We start from the raw sequence: 18,914 nt of genomic DNA, 5'->3' as shown, positions 1-18,914 counted from the left end.
AAGTTTTTTGTCAAAAATTTCCATTTTTTGGATAAGACTGAAAAATGAGGGTTTTTGTTTGTTTTGATTTTAAGTTTAGCATTTTTTCTCCCCTGCCACTCCTTCCACCCATAGTGCAATAGCAAAATTTAAAAAAAGGGTAAAAGGGGGAGGCAGGCATGGGGGAAAGGTAAATGGAGGGGGAAGAAAATAAAAGAAAGAAAAATGAGGCATTTTGAAAATGAACATTTTTGATAATTTCTTGAAAATTTTCCTATTAAAATGGTTCGTGTTTGAAACCCACAGGATGAAAATGACTGACATTTCTGGCAATTTGTCTTCCAATTTTTTGACAAAATTTGAATAAATCTTTGCAGAAAAATCTGGTGCGGTGTTTGCCTATTGTGTTACCAGCCTGCAGTGCCTTTAAAGCAGAGACATAAAAACAAACAGACCCTGGGGAAAGGAGTTGGACTTTTACTGGTCACTCTTACGTCATGGCACGGAAAATGATTTTTGGGAGTTAGCAGCAAATGCTTTCTAGTACATGTTTGCAGCAGGCATCAACTAATTGAACTGGGACATCCACTAAGGACAAATGTCCTCTAGGCCAGTGCCTCTCAGCTTTCCCAGACTACTGTCTCCCTTTCAGGAGTCTGATTTGTCTTGCACACCCCAAGTTTCACCTCACCTAAACTACTTGCTTACAAAATCAGACATAAACTTACAAAAGTGTCACAGCGCACTGTTACTGAACAATGGTTTACTTTCTTGTTTTTGCAGTATAATTATAAAATCAATTGGAATATAAATATTGTACTTACATTTCAGTGTATAGTATATAGAGCAGTATAAACAAGTCATTGTCTGTATGAAATGTTAGTTTGTACTGAGTTTGCTAGTGTGTTTTATGTAGCCTGTTGTAAAACTAGGTAAATATCTAGCTGAGTTGATGTATCCCATGGAAGACCTCTGTGTACCCCCAGGGATACACATACCCCTGGTTTAGAACCACTGCTCTAGGGGCTAATCAGAGACCAAAATCATTTCACTTGTGTCCACGGCCAGGTGCCCGGAGGTGAAAGCTGAGGATGCTATTTCACTATGTCACAAGCCTTCCCCTGAATTTGACTCTTTTTTTTGTTTCGTTTTGTTTTCATTTTTTCTTACTGCTGCAAGGATCTGAACATCCTGACCCTAATCTCACTGTATTTCCCCCTCTGCCACGTAGATCATGAAGTACAAAGCTGTTTACTGGGAGGGCTGTGGCTGGCTGGTTAACTGCACTTAGTGTATTATCACAACTCTGGTTTGAACTTGGAATGATCACTGTGAGGGAACGGGTCTTCATTATTAAAACAAAGCAATGTGAGCTGGGGCTCCTGGGTTCTGGTCCTGATGCTCACTGACTGGCTGTGTGATTTTGGGCAAATCCCTCTGCCTCTCAGTGGCTGTTCCCCTAGATCTAGCTGAATTCATGTGTGTGACGCACGGCAGGATCCTTGTTAGGAAGGCGATAGAGAAGGGCAGTGGGTTAGATTGCTATCTGGAATCTCACTATCAGCAGAAGTTTGAAATAGGGTTGCTAACCCTCCAGGATTGTCCTGGAGTCTCCAGGAATTAAAGATTAAAAGATTGTCATCTGATGAAACGTCCAGGAACACATCCAACTCTGGTTGGCAACCCTAGTTTGAAAGTATGTGGTCCCCTCTCCATTCCAGAAACGCCAATCTCTCCCTGTGGGTAGCTGTGTGTCTCTGCGGTAGCTGCACACTGTCAGCTCATAGTCAGAGCCCTGGCTCATCCTTGGGGCAGGCCTTGTTCTGTAATGTGCTGCAGTCTGCTTTTCCCTCTTGTGGTCCAGTCCAGCCCAGCTCTAACATGCTAATTTCTATGGTGTCTGGGGATGCAGCGTGAGAGGCACGTAGCCAAGTGCTATCCTGGCTTGGTCTCTGCTGAGACCTGAGATGTTTCTGGCACAGTAGCTGCTGCCACCTACTGGCTGTAACAGTTAATGCCTCAGAGAACAGAATACCATTTGCACTTGACATTTTTCATCTTCGGAACAGCTTTACAAGTACTAACAAATGAATCTTCACACCCCCCTGGGCGGCTGGGGACTATGGTTATCTGTGTTCTGCAGACAGGGAAACTGCGGGAGGGGGCAAAGTGAGTTGCACTAAGGCCACAGTGGAAGTCACAGCCCAGAACTCAGGAGCTCCTGGTGCCTAGCCTGGTGTTCAGGCCAATCGCGTGGAAGGCTGCCTGCCTAGCTAGTGCTGCTCTCCAGGTTCAGGTCCCCAAGTGTGTGAAATTACATCTAACAGCTTACTGGACTACCAGCAAGAACCTTCACGGTGTCCCTCGCAGTGTCCCCAGCCTCTACGGGCTGTTTGATGGGCTATGGCTACATGACTTGTGCTGAGTCCCAGTCCAGTTTACAGGGAACAAACAGCCATCTCAAGGAATCCATCCCCTCAATTGCCCCTGTGTTGGCAGCCTCAGCAGAGCCGAGTGGTGGGGACTCCTCCCCTCTCAGCTGTGGAGGCAGTCCATCCAGGTCAGGGTTCAGGCACATCAGCACCACCTGCCCCTGCCCAAGCCGTACCTTCCTTGGGGATCTAAACAGAGGGCTTCAGGCTCTAGCACTGTCAGTCTGGGGATGCCAGACAATACTAAATTCCCCTGGATAATTTAATGGGAAATTTAAAGAATCTCCAGCAAAGACCCTTTGCTCAGTTACCAGAATCAATGAGAAGTTATGCAATAAAGGGCTGTGCTCCAAAACTCATTAATGTCCTTTATTGTGCAGAGCAGAACTGGAAACTGCAATCAAAGGTTCTTCTGAGGTTGTTTATTAGTTTTGCAGATAACAGTGGCCGAGTGCCGGCTGTGGGGCTGTGATACTGCAGAGTACAGGCTCCTCTGACATTCCAGAGGTAGAGGAGGAAGGGGAACTGGCTTTTTTTTTTTTTTGGTCTGACAGACTGTGTAACAATGGTGTTTTTTGATTGCCTGCCAGTGGGGCTGAGCTGAAGGTTTAGCAGACTAGTTTAATGAGGTTTGTCCATGTCCCTTATCAGAGTTCCTGTCAAGGTTTCTGCTGGGAGCTGCCTCCTGCCAGGTGCAGCAAGCAGCTTCCAGTTACCCTTCAGCCTGGTTCATTGTAGTCAGCTGGCCAGCCCCTCCCCCACATTTAGCAGGCACTCCTCCTCACTACCCTCCATGCTTGGCTGTTGTGGTCTAGGACAGGGGTGGGCAAACTTTTTGGCCGAGGGCCACATCAAGGTTGTGCAACTGTATGGAGGGCCGGGTAGGGAAGGCTGTGCCTCCCCAAACAGCCTATCCCCCGCCCCCATGCACCTCCTCCCACTTCCCGCCCCCCTCAGAACTGCTGACCCATCCAACCTCCCCTGCTCCTTGTCCCCTAACCGCCCCCTCCCAGGACCCCCGCCCCCTATCCAACTCCCCTGCTCCCTGACTGCCCCAATCCCTATCCACACCCCCACCCCCTGACAGCCCCCCCCCGGGACTCCCACCCCCCTATCCAACCGCCCTCTACTCCTCATCCCCTGACCACCCCCTCCCGGGACCCCTCGCCCCTAACTCCCCCCTGGGATCCCACCCCCTTATCCAACCCCCCCTGCTCCAGGTCCCCTGACTGCCCTCCCAACCCCTATCCACATTCCTGCCCCTGACAGGCCCCCAACACTCTCACTCCCAACCCTCCCTGTTCCTCATCCTCTGACCGCCCCAGAACCTCTGCCCCATCCAACCACCCCTCTTCCCTGACTGCCCCCAGGACCCCAGTTACTCCCTTACCCCGCCCCCCCCCCGCTCCCTGCCCCCTTACCAGCAGCAGGAGCTTGCAGCGGCGACACCCGGCCAGAGCCAGCTGTGCTCCCCATGCTGCCCAATGGGGAGTGTTTTGTCATTTTTAAAAAAAGCTTCACTGAATTGCTCTGCTTCCTTTTGTTCTTCATTTCAACCCCCACCCCCCTTCCATCTTTCTCTTTAAACAAGGAGAGCCAGCAGATGTTCCCAGCCCACTCTCCGTCAGGCCCACAGAGTAGTTTGGGAATCTGTGTCCCACAGGAAACCAGCTGGGAGTTGCCACTTTCTTAGGTCTGTAGCCCAAATGTGCTCTGAGCGGTGACTTTTTGAGCCTTTACCTCAGGTGGCTTCTCGTTTCCATTTTACAGCAGTGAATGTAAAATTCATGGAAGTTCTGTATCGCCAGGTCTGGAAACCACAGTCATCTTCCGCAGCCTCCACCTTGGTCTTGAAAGTTCACCTTTAAGGGAGAGAAGGCAGATCACTCTTCCTGATCCATTCAGTCTTTGACCTTTTTGCACAGACTGACAGCTGGGGGCTCGTTGTGGTGATGGCTTTTGTGACAAGAATGCCTGCCTAGCAGGGCCTGAACTGAGCCTCCCAACTCATTTCACACCATCTGAAGTGGACTGGTCAGAATCAGTGCAGGTGATGGGGAGACTCTGGACCTCTCCCTTGTTCTGTCCTTGGGGGGGTGCTGGGGTGTCACATAAGGAGTCTCTGCTCCATTGCAGAAGAGTCAATGGCAGCCAGCACAGTGTCTGGGACTGAACTCTCCATGGACCCCAAGGCTGGGTAGAAATCTCTGCAGAGCGCAGTGTACCTTGCATGCTCTCACCCAGTTCCTGTGCGTCACTATGTTCTCTGCGCAGACTGGGTTTGGTTCTCATTCAGGAACCTTAGGGAAGTCTTTGAAATTTGCCTCTTTCTGCCACAGAGATGCTAGCGGCCCCTTCACACTCTTTATTATAACAGTGTCTGGGGACGGTCAGGGGAGAAACATGTAGAGAGGCAGAAGGTAGCGTGTTGTACTGAGGATGATGGTATCTGGACTTTGTGAGCCAAATTCTTGGCTCTGGTTAGGTGTGCTTAGGGCTGCTGGAAACCATAAATCACCTGGAGCTGGTGTCTGTTTTCCTCTGCACTAGCAGCAGTAAAGTCTCCTAGGGACCATTCCATAATCTGAAGACTGCTGGAGTGCAAGCTGTTCTTGCAGGCCACAGGGGTAGAAGAAAGGGGCGGGGCAGAGCGGGCTACACCTATTTTATGCCACCTGGGGATTCCCCTACATCAGCTTCCATGAGCAAAGCCAAGCTGCTAGAATGGGGTCTGAGAATCGGTCCCCTATATATCCAGGAGCCCTATATATCCAAGAGAGGGCACATGATCAGTGATAGTGACTTACAGCATAGGGAAGATGTCCATGTTATTTCCCCTCCATGGTTAGCCACATGGAATTATGGGCCTGATTCGGAACTGAGTTATCCTGGGGTATAAAACAACCAAGTAAGTAATGGTGCTTAGGAACTATAGTGATCCTCACCTCGGAAGTACCCTGGATAGCTAGCCAACCTCTGTGAAAACATGCTGTTATCACTCTTCCTCCCACCTTGTTGGGTATTTCACCCACCTCTTGTGCCTTGTCTGCAAGCTCTTGGAGCAGGGACTGTCTTTTGCTGTGGCTCTGGTACAATAACCAGCACAATGGAGCCCTCTGAAGGTGACCAGATGTCCCGATTTTTGGGTCTTTTTCTTAGATAGGCTCCTATTACCCCCCACCCTCTGTCCTGATTTTCCACACTTGCTGTCTGGTTACCCTGGGCCCTCACCACTGTGAGCCTCTGGGCTCTACCACAGTCCAAAGAATAAATGACACATTTGCTTAGAAACAACAGAACTGAATGTAAAAAGCAGAACCTCCGAGATGGGAAACTCCAGGTAGCGTGTAGAACTAATCCTCACAGCCACGTTATTGTGGGGCAATGGGAAACGCTCTCACTTCCTTCTTCCTACTGCTTATCTGTGGCCTTCACTTTTGTCCCTGATTAGTCCGGAAACTCTTCTGGGCAGTGACTTGTGTCTTTGTGTTTGAATCACCAGGGACACTCACAGTGTTAAATACAAGCGACCACAATAATATAAATTAATTAATAACCAAATGCATGTTTTCCCACAGAGCAACAGAGAGCTAAGCCACAACCTACACCGCTTTCAGTCAGTTCCTAAGCCACCAATGCTCTCAGCCACTCTCCTGCATGGCTTTGTCTCCCGACTAATCAATTTGAACACAGCTGCAGCTACACCATTTGTTGCAACAATGTATCTTTTTGTGTGCGGTAAGCAGCTTCTGGCCAATAGAAACACAGCAGACTCATGTGGCCTAATTTTCAAAGGTGCTGAGCATCTCTAGCTCCGACTGAAAACAATGAGAGCCGCACGGGGGGAGTCTAGGTTCAGCATGTGGGAAAATTAGACACATGGAGCAGCTTAGTCCAGTTGCATAACTTTGAATTGCTGGACTAATTGAGTAGCACTGTACAACAAGCAGCTTCAGCTGACTGCAGTTCATGCATATGAAAGGAGGTTAAGAAGCATGCATAAAGAAGAAGTGGATCAGTGAACGGTTCTTGATGCTGAGCTACATGTCTGAAGTACGAATGAAAAGAGGAGTCCGTAAAGGCAGGGCCAGCTGGCTCCATTTCAAGGCGTGGCCAAGGCACAGCTGCAGCTATGCGGCTGTAGCACCATGGTGTATATGCTCCTTACCTTGACAGAAGGGGTTTTTTCCATCGGCACAGGTAATCCGCCTGCCTGAGCGGCAGTGACACTATGTCAACGGAAAAATTCTTTCATCAGCCCAGCAGCAGCTACACTGGAGGTTAGGTTGGCTTAACTACATCTCTCAAGGGAGTGAATTTTTCACTCCCCCAAGCCACGTAGCTAGGTCAATCTAAATGTTAAGTGTAGACCAGAGCTCAGTGATCTCCAGATACAGCATTGCTGGATACTGTTTCAGTCAGGCTCACCAACGGGGCGGGTTGAGCGGGGAGAAAGGAGGCTGGGCCCAGGTGATTTAGAAGGACCCAGGGGTCCCTGGCCCTTTTAAATCATCCGAGTGGGCTGCAGAGCTCCTGGGCAAGCTCGGGATGGTACCAGCAGTGGTGAAGGCAGCCAGGCAGGCATGTGGAAGCCCTGGCCATGCCAGAAGAACCCATCCTGCCCAGCCAAAAACATTCCCCAGCAAATGAGCTCCTCCCACCCTCCCTCCAGACAAGAAACAGGTTTTCCCCTTTGCTGCCCAACGTCCCAGGGCCTTCCTGGCCTTCTAGGTGCACCCAGGAAACAAGACCCACTCCTCGCCTCCTTAATGCCTGGTGCAATCAAGAAGCAGGCTCCTCCACCCCCGAGCCGCCTGATGTGCCAGAACTTGTTTGCAGCTTGCGGTGCATCAGAAGTTGCAGGATGGATGTGAGCTCTGGGCAGCCGGGTTCTTTCTTCCCTTTGGCACTGTGTCACAGTGACTTAGAATGCTAGGCCATAAAGGAAATGGCTGGGTCAGCCCATGTATAAAAGTTCCTAGCCCTTCTGCCGGAGGAGCTCAGTGCCTTGCTAACCCTGACAGACTCTCCTCACCCCCATTTTTTTAGAGGAGGATGCTGAGGGCAGAGAGGGGAAGTGATTTGCCCAGGGTCACACCGCAATAGGGCAACCACCCTTGTGGGATGGAAATAAGAGAAAACTGCAGGAAAGATAAGGGACAACCTGTTTTTTTGAAGGGACATTTTAAAGAAACTCCATTCCTCTTTCCACTGCATGTATTTTTCTCTCCTGTTCATTTCTACTGCCTGCAAGTATGTGATGCAATTATGAGCTTCAATTTAATGTTTAAAATGGTCAAGGGATGACCTTTAAAATAAGGGATGGGTGGTCACCCTAAGGGACAAATGAATGAACTATGGGACGAGTGGTCACCCTAAAGGACAAATGAATGAACTATGGGATGGGTGGTCACCCTACATAGCAAGTCAATGGCAGAACCAGGAACCGCAGTCAGATCGCCTGACCGTAGTGCTGTGCATAAAACCTCTAGATTATGAGAAACCCCCATTGTGCTGTCCCAGCATTAGAGTCCTCTCCCCTACCCTCATGGCAGTTCAGACTGGGGCCTGAGTCTCTCCTCATCCCCTTCCAGTCCAAGCCATCTTGCCTGGGGTTGTCTCTGTTTCCTCGCCCTTGTTGCTGCCTGCTCTAGGGCCTGATGACAGAGCAGAGCTTTTCCACTCGGAGTTGATGTTTAACCAGCATTAAAATGTCTAAACCTCAAGGGCACAGAGGGGAGTCAGAGGCAGGAGAGTAGGGCAGGTAGCCAGGCCGGAATAGCTTGTTTAGTCAAAACAACAGCTCAAGAACAAGATGGACAGGCTGCTGGTCCAGCCTGGACCGATGCTAATCTGGCTCAAAACAACCCCAACCTGTTTTCCCAGCCCCTTGTGGATTTACTTGCTGGAAACCCAGCTCCGAGGTAGCTTTGGTGCTTCCCTTCTGTGAGCCAGGAATCCGAAAGCGCTGAGCTGTTTACAGCACAGCTCCTGGGTAACTCATTGACCTCAGCATTCAGCTGCACTGCTGGGAAACAGAGGTCCCCTGGATGATAAGCTGCTCTCACAAGAAATTCTTTTCCTTGTGCGAGGGAGTGGCTGTGTTGTGCCTGCTTGCCTGGCTCATAAACACACACACAGCAGTGCTGCTTTCCTCAGGCACAAGGGTGCCCACACAGTCCGTCTGGGGCACTTCCTGAAGGGTCTGACCTGCAGAGATACCTAGGGAGAATGCTGGGGAGCAGTGCGACCTTGTGCCGATGAAGAATCAGGTCAGTACAGCCGCTCGCTCTGCTGGGCAGTTGCGTTCGCCTTCTGTGGCAATCTGCCTGTCCTGCTGCAATGCCTCTTGCCTACCTGTGAGATTTGTCAGCTGAGTAAACATAGCTGGGAGGCAGGGTTTGCAGGCATTTCAGTCAGCCCTGTGAATGGTACGCAGCCACATGCAGCCCGGCGGAGGCACTGGGGAAATGGAGCTGGGATTTTCAGTCTCAACTGAGTTAGGCGCTCAGATACCTTAGTGATGGGCACGGCCTAAGAGCTGGAGCAGAATAGACTAGTTTGGTTTCCTAAGGGACTCAGAGTTCAGAGGTCTAATGAGCAGGGAAACGCAGAACAGAGCTGGCAGCCTGTTGGGTTTTACTGAAGTGAATTTAGCGTTGGTGAAAGGTGCTATTGTGATAGCCTTGGAGACCGAAGCCTGCGGTGTTCTTACCACAGTACAGGCAAAGCCTGGGCAACAGGCAATCGCAGGGCAAGGTCCCCAGCCCATGGCTTGGTGTGCCCCACTGACGCTGACCTGGAGGATAGCCCTAAGGGCTTGGAAGTGAGTCTCTGTGGTTCACTCAGAACTTGGCTTCCTTCCAGAGACTGCCAAGCAGGGGCCAGCTAGTGCCAGTTGTGCTGGAGGGTTCAGGTAGGGACCCCTCTCCCATGAGGAGTTGGGAGTGGAGACCGCTTGCGCCTTTCACAGGGCTGGCTGTTCACCTAAACCAGGTGAGGCTCCTCCTCAAACCAGTGGCGCCCATAGCCAGGGGCTGCGTGTGAAACTGTTTGCTTAGTCACTAGGATGAGGCTTTTTAACTGAGCCTGGGGCCAGATTTCCAAGTGCTCAGCACCCAGAGCTCAGTGGGGGGCTGGAGAGGTAGGAAATGGCTGGGTGCCACGTTCTTTGGAAAATTTGTTCCCAGCACAGCAGCACCTGTCTGGTAGGGATGTGTGTGGATTACCCCTCTCCCCTCAGCCCCCCACCCCCTGCTTGCGCAGGAACAGTTGAAATCCACACCTGAATCTGAATTTCACCACTGGCTCCTGGATCTTTATACTGGGAGGCCAAATACCCCCTAAACTTTGGGGTTTTCAAAATCTGGAGCTAAACTTTCTGACTTGAGCCCATTTCCAGCGTGTGTTATGTTACAGCCAGGAACATGCTCCTTTGGTCTGGAGGGACCAATGGGGCAAAACTAGGGAATCCAGCATGGTTGCTTTCCAGCCCACTTGCTGTCTGCTCCCCTCAGCTGCACAGCTTTGCAAAGAGACTAGGAAAACGGGGCTTGTTTGTCCTGTACAAACAAGGCCAGGAAGAGGAAGTTGCAGCATGTGTGGAGGGCTGCAAAGAAGACGAGTCACAACAAGATGTTGGTGAGAGTGGGGCCCGGGGCAGGGAGGGCTAAACCGAAGCTAGGCAGAGTCCAGGCACTGGTGGAGGATGGGAGTAGAACTGGGAAGAGAACGAGAATTGCATGTGGCAGAGGATTTTGATAGTTCAAAATGTGGGTTTTGTTCTGAATAGGAACGAAAACATTGAAATTCTCCCCCAAAGGGCCTGGAACCCTGGCTCGCCTCGGGGCCACAGACCTTGGAAGTCCCTGGCTTTGAATAGATATTGATAGTGGCCTGCCCTGGTGCGCTGGAGTCTCTGACTCTCAGGCAGATTGTCCCTGAAAGCCTGGAGTCCCCAGCAGCTCTCCAGGTGGACTGCCATGGAGCTGGGTGGGTGAGCTGGCAGGATGCTCGGGGGCCCATCCGAACGTTGTCAAAATCAAACTGTCTCCGCAAAGACGATTCAGTTTTGCTGAATCAGCAAATTCCGATGGCTACAATGTTTCACGGGAATTGGTTGGACCAGCTCCAGTTAGGAGTACTCTGCGCTGGTGGATAACTGGGCTAAATGCACTGGTACCCAAGGTGGCAGTACCAACTTGGCCAAGGAGCAAATTCCCTGTAGGATACAGACACTGCCAGGCATGCTTAAATGGAGCAGGCTGAGCCACACTGCCTCCTTCTGTCCCAGACATTAGTATTATTTATATTATTGTCGCCCCTAGGAGGCGCAGTCATGCCCGGGCGGACTACACCGTGCTAGGTGCTGTCCATCACGATGTCATGCTGCTGCTTCTTGGGGAGAAGTACAAGCCACCGTCTGGCCTGGCTTAGTAGTGTTCTAAATTGAGGAAACACTTTCTAAATTAGCACTTGTCCCTTTAATTCTCTCTTCGGCCCATTGTCCCCTTTGGCCGTGCCCTGCTCCGACACAGCAGGAAGGGTGTGATATACACAGTTACTTTGGGTAGGAACAGCACTGCTAATTTAGGCTAGTCATGTCCTCAGCCGATGATGCTCCAGATGAAAACCAAAGCAAGTTATCCTGGGTAGGTTTATGACCATTCAGTTCCTGGTTTAACCCCCCATCCCTAACAAGAGCACTGTCCATGCCATCTTTCCATCCATCCCCTGGGCACTTTTGGAGGTTGTCCGATAGGCTGAGGCTAACTTGCACCCTTGCTATAGACATTTTGCTGGCATCTGCCACCCTGAATGTGCCTACCTACTGGGGGGAACGCCATGGAGCTTGCAGTGACACCTGGCACTCTGAGTCTGGGGGTGGGAAAGAATCTTTCAGGCCAATGTGTTGCTCTTCAGTGACCTGAGCCATGAGTTTTAAAACCTCTCCCTGAGCAATTAGATTGTATTTGCATTTATAGTGCATCTCAAAGATAGGCCTGTGACAAGAGTTAAGGACTGGGCAATAAGAGTTTAATGCCGGGCTCTGCCATTAACTCTGTGTGATCTTGGGCGAGTCATTTCCCTCTTTGGGCCTCAGTTTCCCTGTCTGTGGAATGGGGAGAATAATACTTTCCTAATCCACACGGCGGTTGTGAGGCTTAATTCATCAAAGGTTGCAAAGTGATCCCCGGATGGAGGATGCTAGAGAAGCCACAGCAATATTATTACTGCAGGTGAGAGGTGCTTGTGAAAGAGTCAGATGCAGGGTTGGCTTTTGCGGGCAGAGATGGAGGGGGATTCAGTGTCAGTGCAGAGAGGGTATATGTCTAAGATGAGGCAGGACAGCAGAAGAGGGGGGTCCAGATGGCTTCCAGGAGAACCCCAACCAAAGCCTACATGTGGATTTCCTCCACGACTTGCTGAAGCCTGGAATGCCAGGAATGTACTGCGTGGCATTCAAGATATGATCTGAAAAGACAGAGAGAGAAACGAACCCACTGGAATCACAGAGCTGACACTGGGCAGCCGCAGCCGCACCGGCCTGGGAGACGGGCCCAGCCCCACCCCCAGCCTCGCAGATGCCCAGCAGCCATCAAAAGATGCATTGTGCATTGAGAGTCCGCGTCCCAGTGCCAGTGGGGACGGAGTGCCATTGCAGGGCTGGGTAGCACCGGACTCACCCCAAGGCCGTGAGAAGGGACGACCTGCCGGCCTCGGGCCTGGGTGGGATGGTGGACACATGGGCTGCTGCTTTGGTGCCCCTTTGCAAAGGGATCTTTCATTATGGTGCACAGGTAAGCTGTCTGTAAGGATATCAGCCCCCTGCATTCTCCTAGCTTCTGTATAATGCTGAGCTGTGGGTCCTTTAGCCTTATATCTCCCAGCTCTGCCAGACTTGCCGGGAAGTTCAGGTCTGGCTCTATCAGACTGCTCACCCACGCACAGAGATAGCTGCTCTTCTCTCTCTTTCTCTCCCTTTCCCTTACCGCTGGCTTGCCGGTGCCGTCTGCCTTTGACATGCAGTGTGGGCATTCTGCAGAAACCAGCTGTGTCATCAGGGAGGGGAAGGAACCAGTCATTCAGTTTGCTTGTGCGGAACTTTCTTCCAGGTTTCCCTGGGAAACCCTTCAGCAGCCCTCTACCGCCACTTCTGCCTCCTGACAACAGCAATAGTAGGGCTTGCAGGCAGCATCATCTGATGGTGTTTGCCTTTTTAGGTCTGAATGCACATGGCAAGCCCTTTTGTCTTGGTGCTATCAGGCCTGGTGACCTGATCTGGCAGAGCTAACATGCTAGAGAATGTACTGTAGGGAGGAGTCCTGAGGTAGCATGAAGACTGGCTGGATGATCTAATAGGGATGGTTTTCCCCCCCGGGCTGCAACTTCTCTGATTCACTGGGTTCTCTCTCTCCTGGAAAGGGGGGGGGGGGCAAATCCTGATGTCAGCTACTCTGGCGTAAATCTGGAGTGAGTCCACAGCAGCAGAATCCCTGTGAATTTGCACTGCGGTAGCTGAGTTACAAACCTGGCCCATTGTTCTCCTGCACCCATTGCTGGAGGAGGTGTTCAGCCCGGGGTTGGGATTCGCTCAGGAGACCTGCTGTTAGACGTTACAAAACATCATCTCAGCGGAGAGGGGTGAATGAGTCACTGTCGGGAATTGCCACGAAACCCGACAATCAGTTTCAATTCATGTACCAAAGCTCTCCTAGTTCCCTTTCTGAAGCAGCAGGAACAAAAATGAACACTGGTGAGGCAAGCCTGTCCCCCAGTCGTCCACGCTCCGCTGCTGAGCCTGTCTGAGACAAATGTCCCCAGCGATGTCCCGCCAGGGCTGTTTGGCAAACCTGCGGCTGCAGCAGTGTGAGTAGATGCAACACTCTGGAAGCCCTGCCCTTCATTTTTGTTGATGTACCATTACAGCTGGGTCCCATGGGAGAGAATACCCTACTCTGTGTCTGATCTGCTCTGTCTGCACCATGTGTTCTTCAGGTAAAGAGCCGGATTCCTGTTCTCCCACCTCAGCCGTTCTTCTGCCCACTTGGTCCAGTCTGCAGAACTACACAGCTGAGCCTCAAGAAAAATGTTTCCCGGAGGAGACCATGGCATCAGGTACCTGAACACTGGAAAAGGGGAACATCCCACTGGGATGGATACTGCAATATTGGTACCAATCAGCCTCCTGCAGGGCTACTGGCCACACTGGGTTGGAGATAAGGCTGTCCTTGTTATAGCAGCAATAAGAGCATTAAGTGTGAAGAAAGGAAAGAAAAAGTGACATGGGGGAGGGACTTGTGAAATGAACCCTAGTCAAGCCCTAGTCTTTGAGGCAGTGTGGTCTAGCAGATAGGGCATTACTTAGAGTCTATAGAGACTTAGACTTAGAGTCTATTTCAGGCTCTGCCACTGACTCATTTCCTGGCATTGGGCAAGTCACTTCACCCATGCCTCAGTTTTCCCATCTGGGGAATGGGGATATTGCTACTTACACTCCTTTGTAAAGTGCTTTGAGTTCCTCATATGTAAAGTGAAATATAAACATTTAGATAGGGGCTTCTGTGTGTAAGCAAAGCTCACTAAATGAGCAGCCAGGGGCTGCCTTTTCTACTGCTAACTATAAATATGGTTTATAATTCCATGCGCAAATGGCAGTTTATTTTACAAACTGGCAAAGCTGACTAAATAAAAAGAACATTAGAGAACAGTTCCGGTCAGAAAAGTGACTTACAAAAGCAGCTGCATTATTACAGTCTCTCATCTCTTGGTGCACAGACATCTTACAAGTCATATCGGCTTACTGACAAAAACTGGGTTTTAATCCAGTTATCCCTGCAGAGCCAATGCAGCTGTGGAAGAGCAAGCTGGATTTTAATGCACTTCAGGCATCATTAATGTAATTGCCGGCTAAAGTTCCAATTCCAGAATCTTTATGGCGATGGTTGATGATGTGTGAAGCAGAAAGAATGAGGCTTGATTTTGAGATGCCGGCCTGAGCCAGCAGTTAGGAAAATCTCATTTTGACTGGCAAGAAGACGAGAAAGGAATTATGCAAATTACTGAGCCTCCTGCATTGGAGAAAAGTAATAACTACAGGATCCCCCAAGATGTGGCTTTTACAGGGTCATGTTACTGCCCAGATCAGCATGCCAAGGGTCTGACTTGAAAGCAAGAAGGGAAAAGCACCACAGTTCAGTGCTACTCCTGTACTGCAGCAAAACCAGACAGTCATTAAGGGGTGTTCCAAGGTGAGGGTCGTTAAGAACACAATAATCCCACTAATCTTTCTCTTTCATTCCTGAGTCAGGGTGATAGATGTGTAACCCACTACATTTGTTTTAAGAGCGTTTTGTAAGGTAGAATTTACTGTATCTCCTCTGTGAAAACTGGCAACCGCCCTTCTGTCTCCGTGATATCTTGTTAGGTAACCCCAGGCAGCTGGATCCAGGCGATCAGCCTGCACAGGTAGCAGAGAGCCCTCTGGAGACCGAGTCCGTATCATTGGCTGTAGGGGAAGGATTTCCAACTGGTAAGATATTGTCTTGTCCATGGTAAGTGTTTCTAATGATAGTATGTAGCAAAGACTGACTCACCCCCAAATGGATCTTCCCAGCCCACCAGTTTCTCCTCTTTAATATTAGCATCCAGAGAAACTACTTGGGGTGAGCACTGGTCTGACCTGTGTTATTTAAGCAATGTAGCAAATTGAGGGTCAGAAGCGTGGGTGGGGGATGGGGGAGCAAACTCTGTGCCAGGCGGCTTTAATGCCAGGTGTCATAGTAGGACACAGCTAGGCTGGTCAGATGTCTCCATGTCCAATACCTTAATACCTTCCTCCTTCTTTACAGTGCCTAATCACCCTTGTAGGCTGTTTAATGGGGATTACCTAAGGGAAGTTCATAAAAGTGAAAGACTGAGAGCAGCAGATGGAGCAAAGCCAGTGCAGGCAGGAGTTGTGCAAGCTTCTCCCACACAGCTCGGCCAGCAAGCCTCAGTGTAGGGTCTGCAGCTCTGCAACTGCACCTCTTGCTATTCCACACAGCTAAGCCAATGCATCTCAGTCCTGAGTTGCAGTGCCCTGATATTTCAGTCCTGGAGCCTGTCCTCTGCAGCAGGGGCGGCTCTATGTATTTTGCCGCCCTAAGCACGGCAGTCAAGCAGCTTTCGGCGGCGTGCCTACGGGAGGTCCGCCGGTAACGTGGATTTGGCAGCATGCCTGCGGGAGGTCCACCAGCCCCGTGCCTTTGGCGTACCCGCCGCCGAATTCTCGCCGAAGCCGCGGGACCAGCGGACCTCCCACAGGCATGCCGCCGAAGGCAGCCTGACTGCTGTCATCACAGCGACCGGCAGGCTGCCCCCCGCGGCTTGCCACCCCAGGCACTCGCTTGCTGCGCTGGTGCCTGGAGCTGCCCCTGCTCTTCAGAGTCAGCCAGTCAGACTGTGTAACACATGGTCATGTGATGGTTTTGCATGTGGATGACAGTCCATGAGGATGAGCCTTCCACACTCATCTGGCTTGTCATCTAACCCAACCCCACTAGGCTAATGTTCAGTCTAAGGGTGAGGTCAGTGCCCAACATGGCCAGGTGGGGTGCTGGTGCTTGGGTTATTGTCTTTTTTTTTTTGTATATGTAACAGTTGCTCTTCTTTAATCAGCCGTGTTTCATTTTAAAGAGATTGCGCTCGTGTTCTCTGTTGAGAGTCGCGCTTCTCAGTGTGTCAACTCCCAGCTGCAGGAGGCAGCAAGGAAGAAGCTGTGGGCCCTGGAAAATGATGACAAGGATGTCTGTGATCTTTTCAAGGTGAGAGTCCCAGGTGTGTGCATGCGAGAGCAAGAGACGGTGGAAGGGGAACTGCTCGCATGCGCCTTGACTGGATGGGAACCACATGGTGATAGGAGAGTGGTGGGTGCTAGAGGCAGCCAAAGAGTTGTGAGGTTTTCAAAGGTGTCTGAGGAAACTGGGGGCGAAAACCCCACTGACCGTTAGCCTATGCAGATAGATGAATGGTAACCGCTTTAGAGATAGCGCAATTCCCTTTCATTTTGTGTCAACCGAGGTTCACGGAAGATGTCGGGATGGTGTAAGACTAAATTTAAAAAGATGCTATGTATTAATGTTCCTTGGCCTGATCTAGCCTTCTGCCTCAGTTCTTCAAGTCCCATAGTAGTACCACCATGCTCTTGCCGATATCTCTTTGGTGGTCTCAGCTGCTCAGAGGCTGGGGGGTCAGGAAGAAGAAATGAGTACAACTGCTAGTGACAAGGGAAAGTCTCTTTACCTCAAGAGGCAGATCTACTGCTCTCAGAATCAGAGGGTCCCTTGGATCAAGTCACAGGAGGGATGGATTTCTTACACCCCTTAAATCCAGCTGAGCAGTAGTTTGGGAGGTACCTCTGTCTTGATTAAACACTGCCCCTCCACCCCCATTGAACACTACAGATATCTGCATTTCAGAAGCACAAGTGCACTGGTATGTGCAATATCTAGGAAAGGATTTTGTGGGGAGAGAGTTAATTCCCTCCCACTCATTCTGCTGTATCAAAGAGCATCAGCGATGATAAAGAGGGAGAAACTGAAGAGATTCAGTCCTTCCTTTTGGAAGGACCCAACTGGCACAGCCTCCAGCAGACAGCAAAGCCCTGCCTGTAACCCTGGCCATGAACTCAGAGTCCCAGAGCTCCAGGTTGGAGCACATCAGAATCCTGATTCTGTATCAAGGTTCTAGGCCCTTCTGTTATTAGCAAACATGAAATATACCATGGTCACCCCTTTTGTCCTTCCCTCATAGCATGGCTGCCAGGGCAGAAGTTCCAGCTGAACCCCAGGGCCTTCTCACATCCTTGTCCTATCTTCTCTCTGTAGGAGCTGTCAGCCAGGCTGGTCTGTATCCAGGCCCAGAAGGATCAGTTCCTCCTCACCTTCAAGACCATAGAAGAAATCTGGAAGTTTTCCACATATTTGGCTTTAGGTAGAGCACTCATCACACCAAGCAGGGAGAGGGGGTAGTCAGTAAGTGTGGAGGCTGAATCAGATCCTCAACTGCCCCATGCCACGGAAAGCCTGTGAGTAGGCATTAAGCCATGCTAGGGATGGAAACAGGGTGGCTAACAGGGTGGAAAGCTTAATGAACAAGGATGATGCAGGAGAAATAGATAGCATGGTACCCAGCTACAGATTTATGAAGCCACTGTCCAGCTCAGTGCAAGAAACACTGAGTCCATATCTGCTAATCCCTTCATTGCATACAATGGAACTGGGAATCTCTGATAAGGATGGACAATATCGTCACCAAAGAGGCTGTTGCCGCACTGATTGCAAACAGCTGCTCTAATGGATGGCAGAAACAGGACTTTGTCCTTTTACAGACTAGGAGTATATGGAAAAGGAGTGTGTTTAGACTGTGTTCTTTCTTCGGTTTATAAGGCTACGTGGCTTGCTGTTTGGAGCATCTTCTCTTCGACCACGGGTACTGGCTGAACTGTTCTTTGGTAGAAGACACTGAGATCAGAATTACTGTAGATGAAGATCACTTGGCCACCATGTACCTGGGTCTGCTACTCCAGGAAGGTGAGAAGCAACTGCCCATCTGGGGACATGCATCCCAGCAGGATTGTGGTTTAGAGGGTGCAGAGCCATTCTGGGTTCCAGATATTAAAGGAACACTGCTAATTGCTTCCCTGCTTCTGTTTGCAGGTCACTTCTTTTCCAGAGCAGTGCTCAATGTGCTTCAACCAATGGAGGGGGGAGAGGAAAACTTAAAGCTCCACGAGAACGAACTAGTCCATGTGAAGGACATTGGGAAAGAATCAAAATGGGAAGGGATGTCCTTATTGACAGGTCAGCGAGGCCTGGTGGCTGTGGCAGCCATACAGCCACTGTCCCACCCATTTTACCAGTAAGTACACTGGCTGTGATGTTCTACCCAAAGGGCTGTGCTGCCCACCCAACGTTTGTTCCTGATCATGGCACATTCAGGGTCCCTATTGCCAGGGCAGCACCAAATCACTCTTATCGCTGAGTGTGATGGGGCAGCCCTTTGTGCCTGAACAGTAGTGGTCTAGAATTTCAGCACGTTTGTAAGATCAAGGGTTTAATTCTGGCCTCACTCTGTTTTTATACTGATGTTGGTCCTTTGACTTCAGTGGACTTACTCTTGATTTAAGCTGGTGTAACTGGGAGGAAAAGTACAGCCCAAGGTTTACGTAAAGTTGGCTGAAGTTGAAGGCTGCCCCAGTGGCTGGCTGTTGAGGAATTACTGTTAATATTATGGTCCCTCATGACAGATACCTGGCTAAGCCGTCGTGACATGGGCATCACTCTCAGCAACCATTGTACTTGCTCAACGAAACTCCCCTCCACAGCCTGTGAAATTCATCATGCTTTTAAGTGGGTGGCATTTTATGTGCTATACAAGGGTCACTCAGATGCCTGTACCTGCGCTTCTTACATACTACCCCCTAGCAATATGGCATGCCCAGGGTTAGTGGATTGGCAGCAC

General features: G+C 50.3%; 1 protein-coding gene and 1 long non-coding RNA gene across 5 annotated transcripts in view; one reads left to right on the top strand and one right to left on the bottom strand.

Annotated features, from left to right (window-relative positions):
* Window positions 1-4,235: 4,235 nt before the first annotated feature.
* On the bottom strand, window positions 4,236-6,065 carry LOC120370692. Its single transcript, XR_005583887.1, has 3 exons — window positions 6,018-6,065; window positions 5,219-5,299; window positions 4,236-4,273 (listed from the first exon to the last, which is right to left on the bottom strand). It is a non-coding gene; the product is annotated as an uncharacterized LOC120370692 (long non-coding RNA).
* Window positions 6,066-6,545: 480 nt separating this feature from the next.
* SH3TC2 (SH3 domain and tetratricopeptide repeats 2) overlaps window positions 6,546-18,914 on the top strand; it is a 28,602-nt gene continuing 16,233 nt past the window's right edge. Inside the window, exons 1-8 of one of the 4 annotated variants that reach the window (XM_039485753.1) lie at window positions 7,425-7,664; window positions 8,571-8,683; window positions 13,410-13,529; window positions 14,839-14,943; window positions 16,071-16,216; window positions 17,279-17,384; window positions 17,840-17,983; window positions 18,110-18,311. In XM_039485753.1, coding sequence (XP_039341687.1) covers window positions 13,520-13,529; window positions 14,839-14,943; window positions 16,071-16,216; window positions 17,279-17,384; window positions 17,840-17,983; window positions 18,110-18,311 — 713 coding nt within the window. In that variant the 5' untranslated portion in view covers window positions 7,425-7,664; window positions 8,571-8,683; window positions 13,410-13,519. Of the gene's footprint in view, window positions 6,612-7,424; window positions 7,665-8,570; window positions 8,684-12,141; window positions 12,212-13,409; window positions 13,530-14,838; window positions 14,944-16,070; window positions 16,217-17,278; window positions 17,385-17,839; window positions 17,984-18,109; window positions 18,312-18,914 lie in introns of those variants that run through there. The other 3 variants (XM_039485751.1, XM_039485752.1, XM_039485750.1) reach the window with 3 other exon arrangements.

Source organism: Mauremys reevesii, linkage group 8 (genome assembly GCF_016161935.1).
Source record: "Mauremys reevesii isolate NIE-2019 linkage group 8, ASM1616193v1, whole genome shotgun sequence".
Taxonomy (NCBI): domain Eukaryota; kingdom Metazoa; phylum Chordata; order Testudines; family Geoemydidae; genus Mauremys; species Mauremys reevesii.
The sequence above is the reverse complement of the archived record's forward strand: the minus strand, read 5'-3'. Positions and strand labels throughout refer to the sequence as shown.